General features: G+C 40.1%; 3 protein-coding genes across 3 annotated transcripts in view; 1 reads left to right on the top strand and 2 right to left on the bottom strand.

The window, feature by feature from the left end:
* Positions 1-65: 65 nt before the first annotated feature.
* LOC104942273 (kinesin-like protein KIF3B) lies at positions 66-7,139 on the bottom strand. Its single transcript, XM_010767512.1, has 8 exons — positions 5,465-7,139; positions 5,278-5,379; positions 5,012-5,134; positions 4,630-4,748; positions 3,901-4,017; positions 2,846-2,960; positions 1,853-2,031; positions 66-1,265 (listed from the first exon to the last, which is right to left on the bottom strand). Exons 1-8 carry the CDS (start codon positions 6,866-6,868, stop codon positions 1,112-1,114), a joined length of 2,313 nt encoding a protein of 770 aa, XP_010765814.1. The 5' UTR covers positions 6,869-7,139; the 3' UTR covers positions 66-1,111.
* A 313-nt stretch (positions 7,140-7,452) lies between these two features.
* On the bottom strand, positions 7,453-16,007 carry hadhab (hydroxyacyl-CoA dehydrogenase trifunctional multienzyme complex subunit alpha b). The gene is made up of 20 exons (XM_010767406.1): positions 15,860-16,007; positions 15,099-15,140; positions 14,918-14,988; positions 14,697-14,830; positions 14,320-14,458; positions 14,089-14,208; positions 12,729-12,831; positions 12,467-12,589; positions 12,237-12,355; positions 12,011-12,067; positions 11,809-11,918; positions 11,052-11,186; positions 10,250-10,421; positions 10,036-10,122; positions 9,821-9,961; positions 9,226-9,294; positions 8,881-9,076; positions 8,673-8,787; positions 8,381-8,526; positions 7,453-7,991 (listed from the first exon to the last, which is right to left on the bottom strand). Exons 1-20 carry the CDS (start codon positions 15,924-15,926, stop codon positions 7,846-7,848), a joined length of 2,292 nt encoding a protein of 763 aa, XP_010765708.1. The 5' UTR covers positions 15,927-16,007; the 3' UTR covers positions 7,453-7,845.
* A 1,617-nt stretch (positions 16,008-17,624) lies between these two features.
* The window catches only part of rps6ka5 (ribosomal protein S6 kinase, polypeptide 5), a 24,782-nt gene continuing 22,058 nt past the window's right edge, over positions 17,625-20,348 (top strand). Inside the window, exon 1 of the mRNA XM_010767306.1 lies at positions 17,625-17,902. Within this exon, the coding sequence (XP_010765608.1) occupies positions 17,833-17,902 (70 nt within the window). The 5' untranslated portion in view covers positions 17,625-17,832. The remainder of the gene's footprint in view (positions 17,903-20,348) is intronic.

Below are 20,348 nucleotides of genomic sequence, written 5' to 3'. Positions count from 1 at the left end.
ATTGTGTTCACAAGCAATTATGGAATCTGTAGGTCTTGGAAAGAAAATACAGAAGGCAGTTCGAGATCATTTCAGTGTTTACTTTCATGTGTAAGCAGATGGACTTTGCATGGTTTCACATCTATAAGGCAGCTAATCAAGAGAGCGTTGCAGGCTTTCTTCACATTTTTGGCTCACAATTACAGTAGCTAGAAATCGAAGCAACAAGTCATCAAGCATACAGGCTAAACCAGGGTGTGTCCTCACCACCCTCCACTGTTTTGGCAAAGAACAGGTACATCTCCAAAATAAACTATAATTAAAATGTTTATAAAATAAAAAAAGAGCTGTAAAGATCCTCCAAACAATATACAATATGTCTGGTTTCAGGACATTACATTTAGTCTGTGCTATTCATTGAGACTGGAGGAAGTCAAGAGAAACATGTTCTTTAGACAAGTGTTGGCAAAAACTATGCGTGTCTTCACGTTTCAAGGGATAGTTTAGATTTTTTTGAAGTACGGTTTTATAAGGTTCGTACTTTGGTTAGTTTAGATTCATCAAAGTCACACAAAACCAAACAAATGGTCAAGGCAGCAGTAGATCAAGAACTCCCCTGTTGTGGGAGGTGAAATTACTGTTTATGTAAGGACGTCTGGCGGCTTGGAGGGAGGGTCAAAAAGGAATTCATTCCCTCTCCGGAACGGCTGTGTGTAGCAAGTAAAAAAAAGAATATATTTTGAATATTGCGCACACTTAAACTGGTCTTGAGTTTTTCAGGTAGGCCTTTTTTATGTGGCTACAATATATTTTGCTGACGCCCCTGTCCACAATAGACGCACATTGCTTAACTTCCATGTCTGTTTCTACAAACTGGGAATAAACAATCATCAACTACTATGATACAATACAATAACCATGGATAAGTACCTCATACAACCCCACTAAGAAAATCCAAACTTCCCCTTCACACTGAACACATGCATATCAAGTGATTATTTCTCACAACGAGGGGTGAAATCAATTTTAAATCAAGGCATAAGATTTCCCCCCATGTCTCCTATGTCAACCTGGAGTCCTTTGTGCCACGCTGAACTCAGGCCAGCCCTGTGTGCAGTTGTGTTGAAACACATCAGGGGCTTGTCTGACTCACTCCTTCCTGTGGAAGATAGGCAGCGGAGGAAGGTCTTCTCTGTCTGTGAGAGGGAGAGGAGCTCTGAGATCCCGATGTCACTGCGGTCGATGATGCCGATGATGGGATGGATGCTGCTTGCGGTGCCTGATACCTGTAGAGCATTCAAAATAAAAACATATTCACTTATTATTTAATCAAGAAATCAAGGCCAGGTTATATAAACAATATAGAATATCCCGATACATATTTAACCAAAGACCTCAATTTCGATATTGTGACTACTTGCCATATAGATGCTTTCACATAATATATTTACAATGAGAATTTGATGATAATCATCAGTAATGTGGATTTATTGACTAAGTAAGTAAAGGCAAATCATAGAACAGATGGAAGAGTCTGGTAGATCTGGAAAATGACATCACTAGTCTAATTTTACTGTGAGAATTATAATTGATTTTTCAGTTGTATTGTATATTGAATTGCTAAGCCCTAGATGCAATACGTTTAATTTTCTATTGCCCCACATCATAAAATAACCAAAGTATTTATTCAAATGTACTTAAATGGGATTTATCAATAGTAAAATATATAGTAAATAAGTACTGTTATTTAATCAAGTGCTGAGAGTTGTGGCAAGTCCATACCAATTGATTCTCATTTTTAAAAAAAAGAAATACTGTACTTATAACTGTATTTAAGAAACTAGGATTGACCCTTAAAGCACCCTTCTCTCACCAGGATTGTGATTTCCTGACCCGGGACGCTGCAGGGCTCCTCTCTCTCATGGGGACAGTGACCAGCAAATCCCCCATCAGCCTGGGGGAAAAGGCTCTCTCCAGGTGAGCGCCATCAAGGTTCAAGGAGAACATGGTGGGTGGAGACATGTCTAACTCCAACAGCATTATGTTCTCCGCCTGTAAGGACAGAAACAAGGAAAGCTATAATTATTATACCATTACTAAATGCATTTATTTAGCAAGGAGCTTTCCTCAAAGCAACAGTGTGTGGACTTGAGTGTATTGCCGTCCTTTTTAAAATAATTTTGTTGAAATGAATGTAATACTGTTAACTGTTTGACTTCAATAGTGTTTTATTCGTCAGATACTTTATAGATTTTTTTATCTTCACCGTCAGCTTGTATATTTTCTACTTTTTAAAGCTGTTTTATTTCAATTTTTAGATGTTTACATTTTAGAATAGCTCATTTCTACTCTTTCCATTTTTACTTATGTGCAATGCCTTGTCTTTTATGCTGCTGCAATGCAAACATTTCTCAATTTGGGATCAATAAAGTACATCTTATCTCATCTTATCTTATAATTGAATATTATAGAGAAGTGCAGGAATGAGTTCTAAAATCTTAAAAAAGTGGGTTAGCATTTCTGAAAACCTGGTTCCCTTGACTGGGTGACAACATAAAACGTGTCAGTCAAACAGTATTTCTTTACTTTGTGATATTAAATGAGTGGTGCACTGTCATAATAATAATAATAATGGGTTTCATTTATAAAGCACTTCATATTTGACTTCAAATCCCGAAGTGCTACAAGCAGTGAGCATGAACAGTATAAAAACATTACACAACAGTCATAAGATGCAACTGTTAAAGATGTGAATAGTTTCCATGGCTACTTGGAGGCTGTGAACACATAGAGGCTGATTAAGAGACCGATGATTTCACATTTCTTTCTCTGCTGTCCTTTTTCTCCAACTGTCCCGAGCACTGACCTGGTATCTGTATGGGACCCCAGTTGCCGTGGAAACAGCCATCTGTGCATATTGGCTGATTGGCCTCTTGTATCCCACCGCCGAGGGAGGCCTTCGCTTGACCTGAGTGGGGGCACTGGGGTAAAGACATGGGAAAGGAAGGCTTTATATTCAGGCTTAGTACACATAGTTATTTATGCACAAGCTTCTGTGGTCAAATGTTATCCTTCCTTATCTGCTGTTCAGCTTTCACACTGTCTCAGTAAAGAAAAAGTGTCTCGATTTCTAAATAAAAATATCTGTTTCTTGGAGACGCAGACTGCATAAATTACCTATAGCATGTGAGGTCAGATTACATTACGCCCTCCTGTTTACATTTTAAAAACCTCTGACTTTAGTGACTCCTGGTGGTTGTATGAAAATAGACACCGGGGCTGACATGACTGCAAAAACTGTAGGATATTTCAAATACATGGAAACACAAAAGGCATTTACTTGATGCAATCATCCTCTTATTTGTCTGATTTAACAAGATTATTATCTTAGAATTCTGATAAACCTTTAATGGAAAAATCTGCAGTTTTTCTGAAATTAATGTTACCATTATGTCAGAGTTCTAAAAAGAAACATTTGATAAAAATAAAAATGTTGTATTTAGTGTTTTTTGATAAACCAGATACATCAAAGTTCCAAGAGAGATTTTTTTTACTTGAGAGCTTGTTTTCATACAAGCTAACATTTAACATTTAAGTTATATTTTATTTTAATTTGGGTTTCAGACATCAAGAGATACGCATGTCTTTAATTCATATATATGTTATTGGTATTAATTTGTCAGCTTTGGAGAAGGCACCTCAGCACTTTGCAGTTGTTCAGATGTAAAGCCCACTCTGAACTGCTGGAAATTGCTGTGTTTCTCAGTTTAAATTGATATGGCATGCTGAACAGATTTCCTTAATTTTCCAGAAATTGTAACATTTGTAGATCAATATAAAAAGCATAGTAACAGCAGAGTTAAGTAGTTTTTCACAGTACCACGGAGAGTGATGCCAGCGATGTGACATGAAATCACTGACCTCTCTGAGGGGATGACGGAGTGCAGTCTCCACTGATCCTCCTCGCTGTCAAAGTGCAGCCTGTTCATGATCTTGTTCTTCTCCTCTGGAGGTATAAAGTTCTCAATCAAGAGATATCTGCCAAGTGAAACACAAGTGTGTATCAGCTGGGGTCAGAGGAAGCATTACATTAAAACAACAACATCAAATGAAATAGTTCACCTACTTCACAGGCTCAAAACAAACTACTAGAATAAAGGTAATAAAAATGTTCCTACATTTACATGCCTTGAAAATGGTATAACACACATTATGTAAAAATAATCAAAAAATGCATTACTAGCTGATTTTTTTTAGCTCTCTCTGCCCATTAAAAAAAAACTGCTTACCGAGCAACAAAAAGCATTTATTTCCTGACCTAGTTACAGTTGTGCTCCCTTCCTGATATCCTAATACAACAGGGAAATCATCCTATTTAGACCAAAATGCTCTGAAATTACATGAATTATTGTTTATATTGATCAAAATCCAATTTGATGTCTTGCTATTTCTGATTGTGTCAGTTGAGAGGATGGAAACAGCACTTCCTGACATTTATTGCATGAAAATTAAATTAAATGTTGAATTGATGATCCAATTGGTCGTTATAATTTTCTATCCACCGACTGATAGATTATTCGATTTATCTTTGCAGCTTGAATGATGTGAACACAAGGACAATAATGCAACAGCCAAAAGGTGTCTCCTCACTTGTACTTGAGTTCTCTGGTGAGTTCGGTCTGCGTCTGTTCGAGCTCCTGTCGGATGACTACGTGTTCGCCGATGACGTCTCTCGTCTCCGCCTTCACCAACTGTAGTTTGGCATACAACTGTACAAAGAAGAGCACATATATACTATGACTACAATATACCTGGTGTCACTATTGCTTTACTCCACAAGTTATTTGAAAAACTATACTCTATACATATAGGAGACGAGATGTATTTATTCCTATAGACAAAGAAACAAGATTCTCTGTTGTCACTTCTGGCGATGTCACTCTTGATTTTATTTTTTTTTCTTGCAAATGAAATTAGGTTTTTATTGCTTTTGTGATAGCATTAGGATGCGTCAGCGGGTGAGTCATCTTACCCTCTTCAGCTTTTTTGTCTTATGTTCCACCTCCTGCTGCAGGGAGGAGAATGTCTCTCTCATTTCTAAGGTCTCTTCGTCCTGCAACATCATCTCCTGCTGGATCTCTCTCTCTCGTCTTATCTGCAAAATCACACAGAACGTTCAGATTACGTCTAATTTAAAAAAAACATTCCTGTGTAGGTTCAGACAGCCCCACAATTATTATCTGTAATACAAAAGTATGTTTTAAAACAAAAACACATAAAAAAGCTATATATTTGTACCTGTTCTGCAATTTCTTGTCTCTTCAGCTCCAGCATTTTTTGTTGTTCATTAGTGTGATCAATTATTGTCTTTCCTCCCACTAACAGTTTGCTCTCCATAGCCTGTGAACCCAGACATACAATGAATTATTTATGTTCATTTCTTTTGTTCCACCTCATTCATCAGACTGTACTGTATTTGATGTACCTTATATTTCTCAATGATCTTCTCCAAAGCATCTGGATCCCACTGCATGTCCACTAAACTTTTCCGGTTGTCTTTCAGGTGCTTCAGCCTCTCTCCGCTCCCCTGGCAGAGCATCACCTTGGGGTGGTCACTCCCTTCTTGTATGCGACGCGTCACCACTGGTTCATCCACAAAAGCCTTCCACACGTCTGCATCCCTCTCATTGAGCATCTCCTCCTCCATCCCCGCCAGACTTTGACTCAGCCTCTTGCTGTTCCTTCTCCTCCTCCTCTCTTTCGCCAGCATCCCTCTCTCCTCCAGCTGGGCCTTCAGGCGTGCTATCTCCCCCTGAAACTCCCTCAGCAGGGCGTCTTTGGGATCCTCATTAATCCGAGGTTTGTTCTTTATGTCCTTGGCTCTGTTGGCGTACCTCAGCGTGGCCAGGGACTCCTCAAAGTCCTTGTGCGATGGCCCCACCGTGGCTATCATCACAGTCTTTGCGTTGCCCCCCAGTGAGTCCTGGAGGAGGCGGGTGAGTTTGGAGTCTCTGTAAGGGATGTGTGTGCTCTTCCCGTTCACCAGAGCTGAAATGACATTCCCCAGAGCTGACAGGGACAGGTTGATCTTGGCTGCCTCCTTTAGTCGCTTCCCTTTCGCACCTGTCTTGCTCTGGCGCTCGCTGCCAGCCAGGTCAACCATGTTCAGCTTCCCCACCCGGATGTGGTCCTCTCCATCTGGCCCTACTTCACTGCACTCCACGGTGATGACAAAGATGGCATGAGAGCGAGAGCTGCGTTCATTCATGTTGGTGAACCCCACAGACCTGGACTGGTTTCCTATGTTCATCACATGTTCAATCTCAGTGGCGTTTTTAGTCACCACTGAAGAGAGACCCCTCACATAGACCCCAGAGTCTGGGTTTTCCTTCAGCTCCAGCTTCTTGTTGTTGTCTTTGCACAGCAGATCTCTGACTTCCTCCTGGTAGATCTCCATGTAGGATGACCTCACCAGGTATTTCTGATTCTGAGTCCTGGATATTTGTGTAAAAATGTGCTGGAATGAATTTGGTATAATCCCTCTCATCTCGGGGTCGTTTGAAACCCCCTGCATGGTGTGTGTTTTACCTGTCCCGGTCTGTCCGTACGCAAATGTAGTCCCATTGAAGCCTTTGAGCACAGACTCCACCAGAGGTCTCACAGCATCATCATAAATGTCCACTTGTTTTGAGTCCCAGCCGTACACTGAATCAAACGTGAACACTTTCATGGGCTCATCAGGTGGTGCCTTCGGGTTCCGGATGGTGATCTGCCCCAGCCTGTCATCAATCTGCAGGACGTCTTCACAGCCCTGGCTCTCCTCCTTCCTGCTGAAGGGCCGGCAGCGGACCACCACCCTCACCGCCTCGCACTGTTTGCTTTTAGACATGCTGGTCAGAAGTGAAAAGTATCCTCACCACGTTTTAAACATGCATTTTCTGGGGCGGGGTCCTCTCCCAATGTTTTCTTCTTCTTCTTCATGCAGGTGCAGCCGCTGTGATTTCATGTCAGACGGACACACCTCGTGTAATCCATCAGGAGCGTCTCCTCCGCGCAGAGCATCCTCCCGAACAGAGGCGATGTCACAAGAAATGTAGAGGCTGCAGGCAGCTACTGGAGAAAAAACACCCATCCGCCCCGGCCCAGCCCACACAGCCTCCCCGCGGTACACACCCTGCTCTGCGGACAATAGACAGCCGTCATGTGACCTGCGCGACCAATCTGATTGGAGCAAATCTTCTCATGGTACGCAGCTGTGATCTCATTCTGTAATTTTGATATATTACCTTCATAACTTGCACCTGAACACATTAGGGGTAAAAAGCTGATTTGATTCCATAACAATGTTTTTATTCGGGCTCCACATTTACAGCATTGTTCAGACCAGGACAGAAAGTCTTTCATGTACAAAAAAAGAAAGCAAGTCTCCGAACCATACTGGTAGACAGACATTCATTAATAATTCAAACGTGCCACATTTGGAAAATATTTTTATTATTTCACATCCACAATGTGTGAATAAGCCTCCTTAATTTATACATTATCATCAGGTAAATCAATAATGTTAAAGTACAAAAAAACATCCAATGTTGCTGACGTAACACATTCAGTGGCCACTTTATTAGGTTCACCAGCTAAAACTAAGATGATAACAACAGCCCTGTGATAAATTGTACAATTTTATAATGTTAGGTGTCTGTTGAGGCGTAGGACTGCTGCATTGATTTTACTTAAGTGTACCTAATACACTGACAACATGAGTGCATTTCAGTATGTTTGCCCCTCCACTCGTGGTATAAATGTTAGGCACATTCTAGCGGCATACTGGAGGACTATTAACAGCTACTGGCACACACGGTGAGTCGGTCAGTTGAAGAACTTCTTGCTAGGATCCTTTGCGTGATCGAGGAGGAGCTGGCACGGTGTGAAGTGATTCCCGTAGACGGATTCAAAACGCCTCATCTTCTCCACCAGCTTATCGGCACCAAAGCTGTCCACGAAACGGAAAGGTCCTGGAAGAGGTAGAGACATTATCAAGTTACATGTTAAATAACTAATATATTGTTTTCATTTTCTGTGAACAGCATTGGGGTCTTTCAGAAAGCCAGGTTAATGTTTAAACCAGGATTATTTCATTAAATGTAACCATGTTAATCCTTAGCTTTCCCGGCTTAACCTCACCTCAGGATAGACTGAGTTACTGAACAAAAAATAAAACTAGATAAAAACATTTAAATAGTTTTTTTAAGTCACATTGTATCCTTAAATGCAATTCCTAGGCTTTTCAATTTACACCTAACATGGAACAAAGAGGACACTCCTCATGCTCTTTTTATTGACAGAGGATGCAGCCTCGGAGCACGAGCGGCTCAGATGACCGAGACTTAGTTTGAACTCTGACCTCCGAGGCAGGGGGGGAATCCGAGCCCAAACACGGCCCCGATGTCTCCTTCCAGAGGGCCATTCAAAATGCCCTCCTGCAAACACATCACCGCCTCGTTGACGAACCGGGAAACCAGCCTGAACTGCACATCAGAGTCGGATGAACTGTAAAAGATTCACAAGTAAGTCAATATTCAAAAGTATTAGAATCAACAGCAAACGCATGTTATACTTGCAATAGTCATTTTAAAATAGACAAGGCAAATATTATGACGTAAATCACTACATTTAATTGTCCAGTTTTAACTTACACAGTAGGATTTGGTGTCAGCTTGAATTGCTCAAGAATATCTCCAATATCTGGGTTCACATCTTTGGTCTTGAGTCCTGGCTGGTAGACGTAGCAACCCTTTCCCGATTTGCGGCCTTAAAAATAAAAAAAGAATAAGAATGAATACAGTTAAATCAACTTTATCAAACTTTTCGTGGAGCACAATTATTTTATGTGATCATCCGTACCCTTGAATCCCTTTTCCACCATGGTCTTCAGAACCTCCACGTTCCCACCCCCAAAGCGGGAGCCGAAAGCTTTGCCCAGGTCCTCGGCCACATGGGCGGCGACGTCGATACCGACTTCATCAGCCAGCGTGGCGGCACCCACCGGGAACCCAAAGCTTGTGGTGAGAGCATCTAACTTCTTGGGGTCATGTCCTTCCTGTGAGAGCAGATGGATAAATGTATCACACGTTTAACACCACCCCTGAATAATGAATGGGTTACATCTTAGGTCTTAAATCCTTTGATTACACTACATAATAAAAACAATGTTAACAGCTGTGTTTCCCGCTGTAGGAACACACTGACCTGAAGCACTCGAACTGCTTCCGCCAACATGGGAGCCAGACACCTTGTTGTGTAGAAACCAGGTCCATCCTGCAAAGACATGCGTTTGCATTTTTATTAGGGGCCAATAATATTTTGCAATTATTAGTGTGCAATTATCAAGGTTGCAATTAAGTCAAGCTACTTCTGCAAGTAATATTTTAGTTTTTCAAAATCAGGATTATTGCTAAGGACAAAGAATTTGCTTTGGTGTATAATTGTAAATACATAATAATATAAAAATAAAAATAAGGAATAAAGTGGTAAAAAAAGGAACACAACTTTTTCAAAAGCTATTAAAAAATTATTATACAACTAAAAAATATAAAAAGGATTGCTTATAAGAAATATAAATATATAAAATAAATGTTTACGATACGAATTTGTCACCTAAGAATAAAAGATTGTGCAGAATATTAGAGTTTAAAGTGGCAACAAAACAACTTGTATGTCTGTTTTTATCATTCCTAATAATAAATATTATCCCTAATATATATAGTAATAACAATAAAGTTTCATATAGAATGTTTGGTAACTATGAAGAGAAAAGGGAATCTCATGTGTTGCTAAACCTCACCCCAACAACGATGATGACTTTGCCCTGCTTCAGGCCGACGGCCACAGCAGAGGCTGTCGTGTCCTTTGACGTCTGATCAGTGGTAATAATCTCCAGGAGCTGCATCTTGTCCACTGGAGAGAAGTAGTGCATCCCAATCACCTGAGGATACACAGTAAAAGTATTCAGCAACCCATGGTTTCTTTGATGAAGTATAACTACAAGACTCTCCAAACCTTGTCTGGTCTCTTGCTGACAGCAGCGATGTCCTTGATGGGCAGAGCAGACGTGTTGGTGGCAAAAATGCAGTGAGGGGAAATCACCTGCACACAAAAGGTCAAAGTCAAATTGAACTAATAGTCACAAGAACATTGCAAGTGGTAATACCCGACTGATATGTACAACTTTTTGTAACAAAGCCCTATTGAGCCTAATTTCAGTCACACTTACAGCCTCCACCTCCTTCAGGACGGCATGCTTGATGTTGATGTCTTCAAACACGGCTTCAATGACCATGTCGGCCTTTTCAAAGCCGCTGTAATCCAGCTGGCCGGACAGGTTGGACAGAATGGAGTCCCTCTCAAATGTTGTGATGGCCCTCTTTCTGGTCTTGTCGTTGAGCCTTGTTTAAAATAAGAAACATGTTTTAGATTCCAACACATTTGTGCCTAAAAAGACTACTATTTTCAATATGTTTCAAAGCTAATGTATAAAGGTTGCTCTGGTATTAGACTGGAACTATATTAACACACATTTAACTCAACTTTAGTAATATAGCATTTTGTATACCGCTATGCTGCACACAGTGCTTAACAGAGCAAGAAAAAACAGCCCAGACAAAACATTTAATTGACAACAAATACGATTTTGCAAGATTACAAATTACAACAATCACCAATAACATACAACAGATAGTGACCAGAACAAAAATCAATGATTAAGATTTGAAAACTGATGCAACTACTTATATGTGCTCTCTATCTACGGTAGTCCATATTTTAGACAACCATAGTCATGATAAAAATGTGTGAATAAAATACTTTTAAAAAAAATGTTCTCAATGAAACAACTAATATGATACGAATATTATAACTTAGTACTATTTTAGCATATTGTTTATTATATTATAACTTAGTACTTTTTTTAACGCATGTAAGATATGCAACACTAAGCTGTCTGTGCTGTAACGCTGCAAATTTCCCCTCTGTGGGACTAATAAAGGTATTTCTGATTCTGAAGTATATGATCTCACCCTTTGTAAACCTGCTGCTCTCCCCTGGCCAGTCCAGTCAGAGTGGTGTCCTTCAGCACCGTGTGCACACCTTTGTCCACTGTCACCTGTGCAACACCTGCTCCCATCAGACCTGCCCCCAAGATGGCCAGTTTCCTAAAAGTAACAACAAAAACACCGTTACAGTTTATCTCCAGTCTAAAAAAAAACATCTGAAAATTAGAACATAGGAAGACTCTTACGGTACGTCCACACAGCGGCTTTGGAAAAAGCTTGCCGGCGGGCGTGTCTGAGGCTCGACCAACAACCAATCACATGAATCTCCCGCCCCTGACACACAAGCAGCGGTTTGATTGGCTAGAGCTTGTACTGGCATATGATTTGATTGGCTGACGCTTCCACCGAAAGCTTCAGAAGATTCAAAAGTTGAACATTGCTCAACTTTTGAATCCTGAGATTCCTGGAAATCTCCGCTTTGTTTCCCACAATGCAGTTCGGCGAAAAGTGAGGCAAAGTGACGTCACCCCATTCAAAGTGAATGGGCAGAAGCGTTGGAAAATTTTTTTTAACGCTGCTGTGTGGACGCACCGTTATACTTCATTTACACCTAAGTATTGTGTTTGCTATTAGTGTAATTGTGACAACAGACCTGGCTTTTTCATTAGTATCGACCAAGTATTTAACTAAGACCATACATGCTAATCAGAAATTATAAATGTAGACTTAACATGTGGGAACTGTCCCCCACATAAGCTCAGTATGTGAATGGTAGACTTACTTCACTTCTTTTTCAGGAGTTCCAAAGCGGTTCTTCTTGCACGCAACTTGACCGTGGTACAGACCGATCAGGGCTGCCGATTCTGAGGTTTGTGCCAGCTGACCGAAATTCTGTGACACGAAACATGCAATTGGTTAGTATGACACACAATGTTTAACTGAAAATACTGAATTCACTGATGATGTAGGCTATAAAACCTCACCTGAGCCTCAGCTAAGTATCCAGCATCGGGGCCTTGTTCTATTCCTGTCTTCGCAGACTGTGAATGAGAAGTTGGTATGTTGTCATGTTAAAAATAAGACCAACTTTTACAAAAAGGATTATTTAGAAAGAATACAGTTGCACACTAGTTAGGGAATCTTCTTAATTGTATAACCAATACCATCCAGATTTATTAACAAAAACAGTTGTAAAGAGTTTTCACTTACTTCAATGATTTTCAGGGGTGCAGGATAGAGTCCCTTGCTCTGCTTCATCACTTTCCCGTGAACAGTTTTGTAAATCTGGTTCCGCACAAACTCAAAGCTCATAACGTAGTCTTGAACTTCTATAGAGAAAGAACATAAACTCTTTATCGTAGTGCACATAACTAACTAAAAAGTCAATCAAACTAATGTGACTACAACGGGTTAAATGCTCAATTCACAGCACAACTTACTCTCCATAGTGCCTTTCTTTTTGCTCAGAGGAATCGTCTTGTTGACGATCCCTCTGGCACATTGAATGGCAACTTCCTCAAGGTAGTCCATCGTTCTCTCCTCAGGATTCTTCAGCCCAGGTCCTACAATAGGAGCACAAATATCAAAATAATCAGTTAATTTATTATTTTATCATGGGTGCTACTGTAAGTCAAATACTCAAGCATTGTTACATACACTGAATGGTGAATTAATGGATTTTAAAAACTCAAGACAGCTCACCTAGTGGGTCTACGAGTTGGTGGACGAGGCCCATCTTCTTTGCTTTATCCGCTCTGATATTTCTCCCTGTCAGCATCATGTCAAAGGCATTGGGGAGACCAACCTGCAGGTAAAACAAGATGTATCAACAATATTGAATGTGATGTTCTGTGATTAAACAAAGATCAGTAATAATCCTGCAGTTTGAAGGAAAGGAGATACTTGACATGGTGTACTTGGGGGAATAATCTGTTTCCTGTTTGGCAGGATCTTCACCCTGCACGTAAACATTTTAAACCAATTATGAGCATTAACCAGTCTGTTTTGCTTTACAGCCCAGCCATCTCAGGTTTTGTACTGACAACAAGAATCTATAACAATTATAGCGCACCTTCGCCAACCATGGTTTGCATCATCTGTATAGTTTTTGTACTTAAAAGGTGAACTATCATGTTATATTTGAACAATATATTGTGGGGCCATACCTATATAAAGTCTATAAATATAGTTTTTTTTTCAAAATACCAAACAGATACTGCATTTTAGCCATGCCTCATTTCGCTCTATTATGCTTTTTCTTTCGCTGATTCTGTGAGATGCAGCTCAACACGCCCCCCTGCAGGTGAGGGGAGCGTGCTCTGAGATCAGCTGCTAGCCTGCAGCTGGGAGAAGAGGGGGACAAAAAGAGATCTCCGTCCTCCGTGTTTTATTCTTATATATGATTATATAGAGTCATTATTCATTTGATTTAAAGCTCAATAAATAACAAAGAAGACCTTTAACCGGTACTTTTCTAATTTTGTCCGGAATATTTAAACTTTAACGGACATCTTGACCGGCGAAAAAAAATCTAACTGAAACTCTGCCGCACGGTCCCCTCGTTCCTTGGAAGAGGCGGAGAGGTGGGTGTTCGTCATCTGCTGGTGGACTAACCGGAGAGAATTACAGCGAGGGAGGGATTACATTAAATACAGCAGAGGAGCAAACGCTTGCCTCGGGGAGGGAGAAAAAGAGCCACAGTGGAGAATAAACAGAAGGGTAACCATGGCAACCATGCGCAGGAAGTCTTCTTCGCTGCTTTTGTGGCAGACTACAGCGCCACTTACAGGCCTGGCATATTTACTATAGCGTCTCCAGCGCATTCAAGCTGCAATGTCCGGCGGTGCCCAACCCCACATTCCCCTGATAGGTGGAGAGTTGGCCATATAGGCGGAGCACCACTTCTGTGACATTAATTCAAATCTGGATCAGTCTGTATGATCCGTTGCAGCCCCGTTTTTAGAGATTTGGGTATGGAGGAAAAGAGAGAGGGTTGTGTTTTCTGACACTTGGTGAGTTCCCTGGAACACCGGGGACACATATTCATATATAAAAGACGTACCATTCTGGGGAGTCTCTGAGTGCCGCCAGCCCCAGGCAGAAGACCCAGCATCACCTCAGGAGTACCCAGAATGGTTTTCTTACTCTTTGTTGCAATTCTGTACTGGCAGGCGATGGCAAACTGAAATGCAAAAAGAGCCCATTACTGTATAATTCATCATTATCAATCATCTTCATCACATATTCATGATTTACTCAAACATTGTTTTACTCTGAAATAGTTTCTCTTTACCTCCAAGCCTCCCCCTAAGCAAGAGCCGTTGATGGCCGCCACAATGGGTTTAGGCGATTTCTCGATCATGTTGAACATCTTCTGCCCTTCCTGAGAAAGTGCTGTGACCTCCTCTGCACTTTTGCAGGCCGAAATCATACTGAAAGAGATGTTAAGTATATCACAAAACAAATACAAAGAATCTCCATTGTGTTAATTCGTTGTAATATAATTTTAGAACATCCTAATTCAGGCTATGCATAATATACATGTATTGTGTTTTAGCAAAAGCAGTTTATTTTCAAAATGGTCACACGTAAATATTGAGTTAATTGGTTAACTGTGTAATAACAATCAAAATGTTATATGGCGGTGGATTAAAAGAGATTTTCTCTTACTTGATATCAGCTCCTGCGATGAAGCACCCCGGCTTTGAGGAGATGAGTACAGCACTTTTAACATCATCGTTGGCCCACACTTCTTGCATTACTTCTCCCATCTCCCTTTGCATTTGGATGGACAGTGTGTTGACCTGCAGGGAAGAGAAGATGACCATTAGGTCCACATTACACCTGCATAGTTCTGATTAATGTCACATACATTTTCAATGAGAGCACACCTTGGAGTTTGGGTCGTTGATCCGTACAACAGCCACATCGTCCTTGACTTCATAGCTCACATGGGTCCGGGCTAAAAATAAATAAGGGAGATATAGTACAGTGAGAAAATAATACTGTCATTGAACAGGACAAGGTGCCCTTTTCCACATATACTGTAAAAAGGTAAACTTATGTAATTACCTAGCATTGCAGGAGCTACTGAGAAGGTGCGAGATGTACCACCTGTAAAAATGACAATAAGCAATACATTATTACTAGTCATGTGTCAGCACTTAATACGTCATCCAACCCAATCTGCTTTACCCTTACGTCCATGTAAAGAAACACACAGCATTAAACCCTAAACACTGTATATAAACACACTGCCTTCGTACAACATTAATATGAAAAGTTTATTAGACGTTCACATGATATTTGGCCATGACCTCAGACCATATTGTGTCACCTAGTGCAAAAATGACCTTTCACCTACATTCACCGCCAGGCATTCACACAGACAGAGCCAAAAGTAGCCGACACAATGGCGAATCAATGGCACAAGTTTGTATATCCCCGTCTACACTTTCCTGGAAGGGACAACTTAATTTAAAATAACAAGCAGTCTGAATTCAAACGTACATGTTTAACCAGCTACATAACCTATTCCGTAGCAGCCTGCTAACATTAGCACGCACAGATGGCACGTTTTAACTAACTTTGTAAGTTAAAACTAAAAAGTTCCACCTACAAAAAAGACTCTGGTTGAAATTGTTTTAAATATATGTTTGTTGTCAATAAAAACAGTGTTGAATGAAGCACCTAACCACTCACATTCTCCAGAGCTAACAGCTAATCCAACAGGCTAATTACCCACACAGCACTTAGCAAACCCAGTAGTTTCAGTGTCATTCTCCGCATTGATTCTCTTAAATGTGTAAATATTAAATACATTTAGTTTCTACCTGTGAAGAGAGCGTATCTCCTTGATGGGAATCTAGCAAGAACACCAAGGGCTCGAACACCAGCCATCTTGGGGAGCGGAGGTCAGTGAGAGAGCAGAGAAGTGAGGCTAACTAGCTCGCTGTCAAACCACTGAAGGAAGCAAGCCCGGCGAGTTTGTGCAACTTCCTGAAAACCGTCAAACGGATCAGAAGCTGATTGGTTCTTACTGAAAATACCTGAATGCCATTGGCTGACTCTGAAGAGCTCGTATCTCATTGGACGTCCTGGGGCCACAAAACGCCTCCTAACTGTCACTGACACTGACCAAAGTTCTCATCGCTGACAACTAGTTTTTGTTTGCTTTAAATCAACGTTGCCAATCAAATTATTATACTTTTTTTATATTTAGGAAATGTATGACATATAACACATTTGTACTTAAAGCATTGTTCAACAATTATAACTGTTATACCACATGAGAGCAATGGCAACATGGCGCCACAAGGTGGAGGTAGAAATCCGTTTTAAAGAATTAAAACTTTGCTCAAGAATAAAAAAACGGTACTTTTCACATATCTGACAAAACCGGAACTAGGAGGGGTAAAAAAATACAGGTTGTAAAAGACCTGTTTCTCAACTATAGATAAACATTCTGAACGTTTCTGCAACTACAGGGTTAGATTAAAGATAGCATATATAAAATCAAGCAAAATGCAGTCATTTACTGTCAATACCGTTTATACTGTACATATTCATCTGTTTATAGCCTATTTATAACTATTCTTATTATGTAGACACCTGCACTGCTATTTTGCACTTCTGGTCAGATGCCAAACTCTCATTTCGTCACTAGTAGGCCTACTTGTACTATGTAATGACAATAAAGTTGAATCTGAATCTGAATCTAATAAACAGACTGACTGCACAGTTTTCAAAAATGGAAAGACCATTAATTCATACGACCTGTCAACAGATATTGCACTTTTTACTTCACAACATCGATTTAATAGCTCTAGTTTCCAACTACTTTACAAATATATCCTAATGTATTAATACATCATTAAAAAAACATCAATTATGATCTTTACCATCTACATAATTTACACATTACTGCAAGAATAACTATAACCCAGTGATATGATTAACATTATTCTTCAAGGGACCCTCCAAGTTAAAGTGAAAGTTCTTTATTATTTCATATGAAGAAGCAATGAAAATAAAATCTCCTACGACAACACTTATACATATGTGTATTAATGAAAATATTGCACTTAAAACAAAATGAGAATCTGAACATAAATAATGCAAGTTAGAGATACAATATACTATACATAAAATGTAAAAAAAAGTAATTTGCGAGTCATAAAAATGACTGCTCTAATTATTCCAGATTATGTCTCATGAGATATTGTACTTACTCTAAATTGATTGTTGTTGCTAATACAAAGTATTTTACTTCAGATATTTAATCAAGGACTTTTCTTTGGACAGTACTTTGATTTATGTAAATAGCTGACTTATTATTCTTCCACAAATGACTGTTCCCAACTTGGAAGTAAGTTTTAATTATTAACTTAATGCACCTCAAATTCTTCACTTCTGACCTCGGACATGAGCGTGAACGAGGGACAAGTGAAGGCAGCACCAGCTTTTGAGGAAGGCGGGATGAATTGTCACTTATACGAAAAGAGCCAATCAGAGGTCAGATTTCCACATAGCAACCCCAATCAGCGCAGAGGGAATGTCTGGTTGCGAAGGTAGTGGCAGTTGTGGTGTGCTGCTGGAAGAAGCAAGTGTTTTCACTGGGCTTGTTTGCTGCTAGGTTTAGTAGCAACATTTTGCCCATACATCTGTTAAGTTTGGCGCCTAACTAACAGGCGTGTTACTCTCTCGCTTAATAATTATGTGTCCGCATGTTAATATTGCAAACTAGCTTGCGAGGTGAACGTAACCTTGTCTGAAAAGCATCTTTGAATATAATTGGAACATTACGATGCCATCCCCGATGGAGGGATCTTCCAGAGAAGGGGACCTCTTTACTGTGAAACATGAGCTGAAAAATGGTAAGTTTAACTTCAACGCAGTCAGATTTATTTGCTGGTTATCTTTAGTAGACACGTGTCCGGGGGAAATGTTAGCTGGCTAGCTGTGAAGAGCTGTCACTGTCAGTGGGCATTTGTACTGAGCGCGACCGTTAAGTCCGAACATGGCAGAGGAAGGCTAACGTTAGCTGCACTTATTACTGAGGCTGCTGCTGTCTCACGCAAACAAACGTTACCTAACCATCTCACTAGCTAGTTTATAACGCTGCCAAGGAAACAACATTAGCTTCAGCTACTAATTAACGTGTTACTAGGCTAAATAAGACCATTGACAGAGATTGTAAGCAGATAATGCCTGTCAACGCCTTAACTCAAAGTCAATAACCATTTAATTGAGTTGGTTTGTTGTCACTGCCCGGTCTGTTAGCCAACGAAGAGCAGACACAGCTGCAGTGCTGCCAAGTGTCAGGAGTACATGTCAGCTTGGTTTCATTCTGCAGTCATACATGTGCAGTGGTGTAAAGTAACTAAGTAGATTTACTCAACTACTGTACTTTAAGTTACATTTTTGAGGGACTTGTACTTCGCTTGAGTTTTTCAAATAGTGTACTTTTACTCCACTACATTTATTTGTATACCTTAAATTACTTTGCTTATTTGGATTTGGAGTAAATCCACAAGCTACCTTGCATTATTGGAAGGAATTATAATAAGCTTCAACCTTTTACCAGCTGTGAGAAATAAATGAGCAAATCTGCATCTGAGTACTTACTTTAATTGTGCTACTTTTAGTATATTTTGATAGCTAAATGCTTTTGTACTTTTACCTACGTAAGATTTTGATCAAGGACTTTTACTTCTAACAGAGTATTCCTGCTCTCTGGTAGTTCTACTTATTACAAGAGTACTTCTTCCACCTCTGATGACCAGATTGAAATGATGTGGTTCTGTATTTATTGCCAGGTCTGTTAGCTAACTTCTCTTTATCCAACAAAGAACAGACACAGCTGCAGTGCTGTCAAGTGTCAGGAGTAAATGTTGGCTTGTTTTCATTCTGCACATTATACATGTGTGTACATCAAGAGTCACATTAGACACTGTATGTTCTGGTAGACTGGTGCATTTCTTTGACTCTTGGCTAGCCTTGTTAAATGCCTAACATCACCCTCAAGCTAAAACTGTCACGGTAGTGCTGAATCCTACTGGCTTTTGTTGCAATATTTATACTGTACTGAATGATAGTAAGGTTGTGGGGTAATGTACATACAGCATCTCAAAGAACTTCAACAGGAATACAGTTAAAGCTATACTGTACATATGCATTTGAATGTGATTTTGAATAGAGTGGCTTCAACGCAGAGGGCTGCTGAATGAAGTTGGGAACTGGCTAAGCTGCAACTGGATTATAATTACACGGTGCTGCTGTTCAGGCTGCAACATGACTGTGCTGCTCCCCCATTCACTGCCCTGCCCTAAATATGCAGTCAGTCAAGTTTTTTGGAGGGAAATTGCACACATTGAGCAGCTGTATTACCTCTGCATTGGACCCATGCTGTAACATCTGACCTAGTTTGGACTATACAGTAAAAGAAAAAGATAAAATAAATACCTACTAAGTCCATTCAATTAGTCAGAAACTTAATTGGCAACGACAATCCTTTATTCGTTTGAGACTTTTTCTCAATCAGAAATAGTAAAACAATTCCAATATTCTCTGATTCCAGCTTTTCTTTGCCATAATTGTAAACTTAATATTTTTAGGTATATAGACTTTTGATCGAATGAACCAATACATATGAAGACAGGTTTGGATTTGTGAAGTTGTGATGGCCATTCATTTCACGTTTCCTTGAGTAAACAGTCAGTAATGAATCAAAACAGCGATCAGCAAATTGTTATTAATTATCCAATAATGGAAAATATTTGGCAGTCCCAGCCTCAGGCAGAATATTACATTTTGCGAAACAACCTAGGTCAAATGTTGTTGAAATTCGATGGCCTGCTTTTAAGTTTGATAGGATTTCATTTAAAGGTGACCTATCATGCAAAATGCACTTTTGCACGTCTTTTCATACATGAATGTGTGTCCCCGTTTCCAGGGAACTCAAGTGTCAGGAAAACCACAACCCTCTCTATTTTCCTCGCATACCCAAATCTCTGTAAAGGGGCCTGCAAACGGGATCTGATAACAGAACTGATCCAGATTTGAACACTTCTTGTGACGGTCACAAAAGTGGCCTGCTACAGGCTTTGGGCCAACTTCCACCAATGCGAGGAGGAGACAGCCACGGACGCATCCTGCCGTTCGAACACGTGCTGGAGACGCTGTAGTACATATGCCAGGCCTGTGAGATGGTTCTATTCTCACAGAATTCACGCCCATGCAAAGACAGTTGTTAAATTGAGCGAAATGAGGAATGGCTAAATGCATGATCTGTTTGGTTTTTTGAAAAATAAAAAGTAGTAA

This window comes from Notothenia coriiceps, unplaced genomic scaffold (genome assembly GCF_000735185.1).
Source record: "Notothenia coriiceps isolate Sejong01 unplaced genomic scaffold, NC01 NC01_scaffold00000120, whole genome shotgun sequence".
Classification (NCBI taxonomy): Eukaryota; Metazoa; Chordata; class Actinopteri; order Perciformes; family Nototheniidae; genus Notothenia; species Notothenia coriiceps.
Note: the sequence above shows the minus strand (reverse complement) of the source record. Positions and strands in the feature narration are given on the sequence as shown.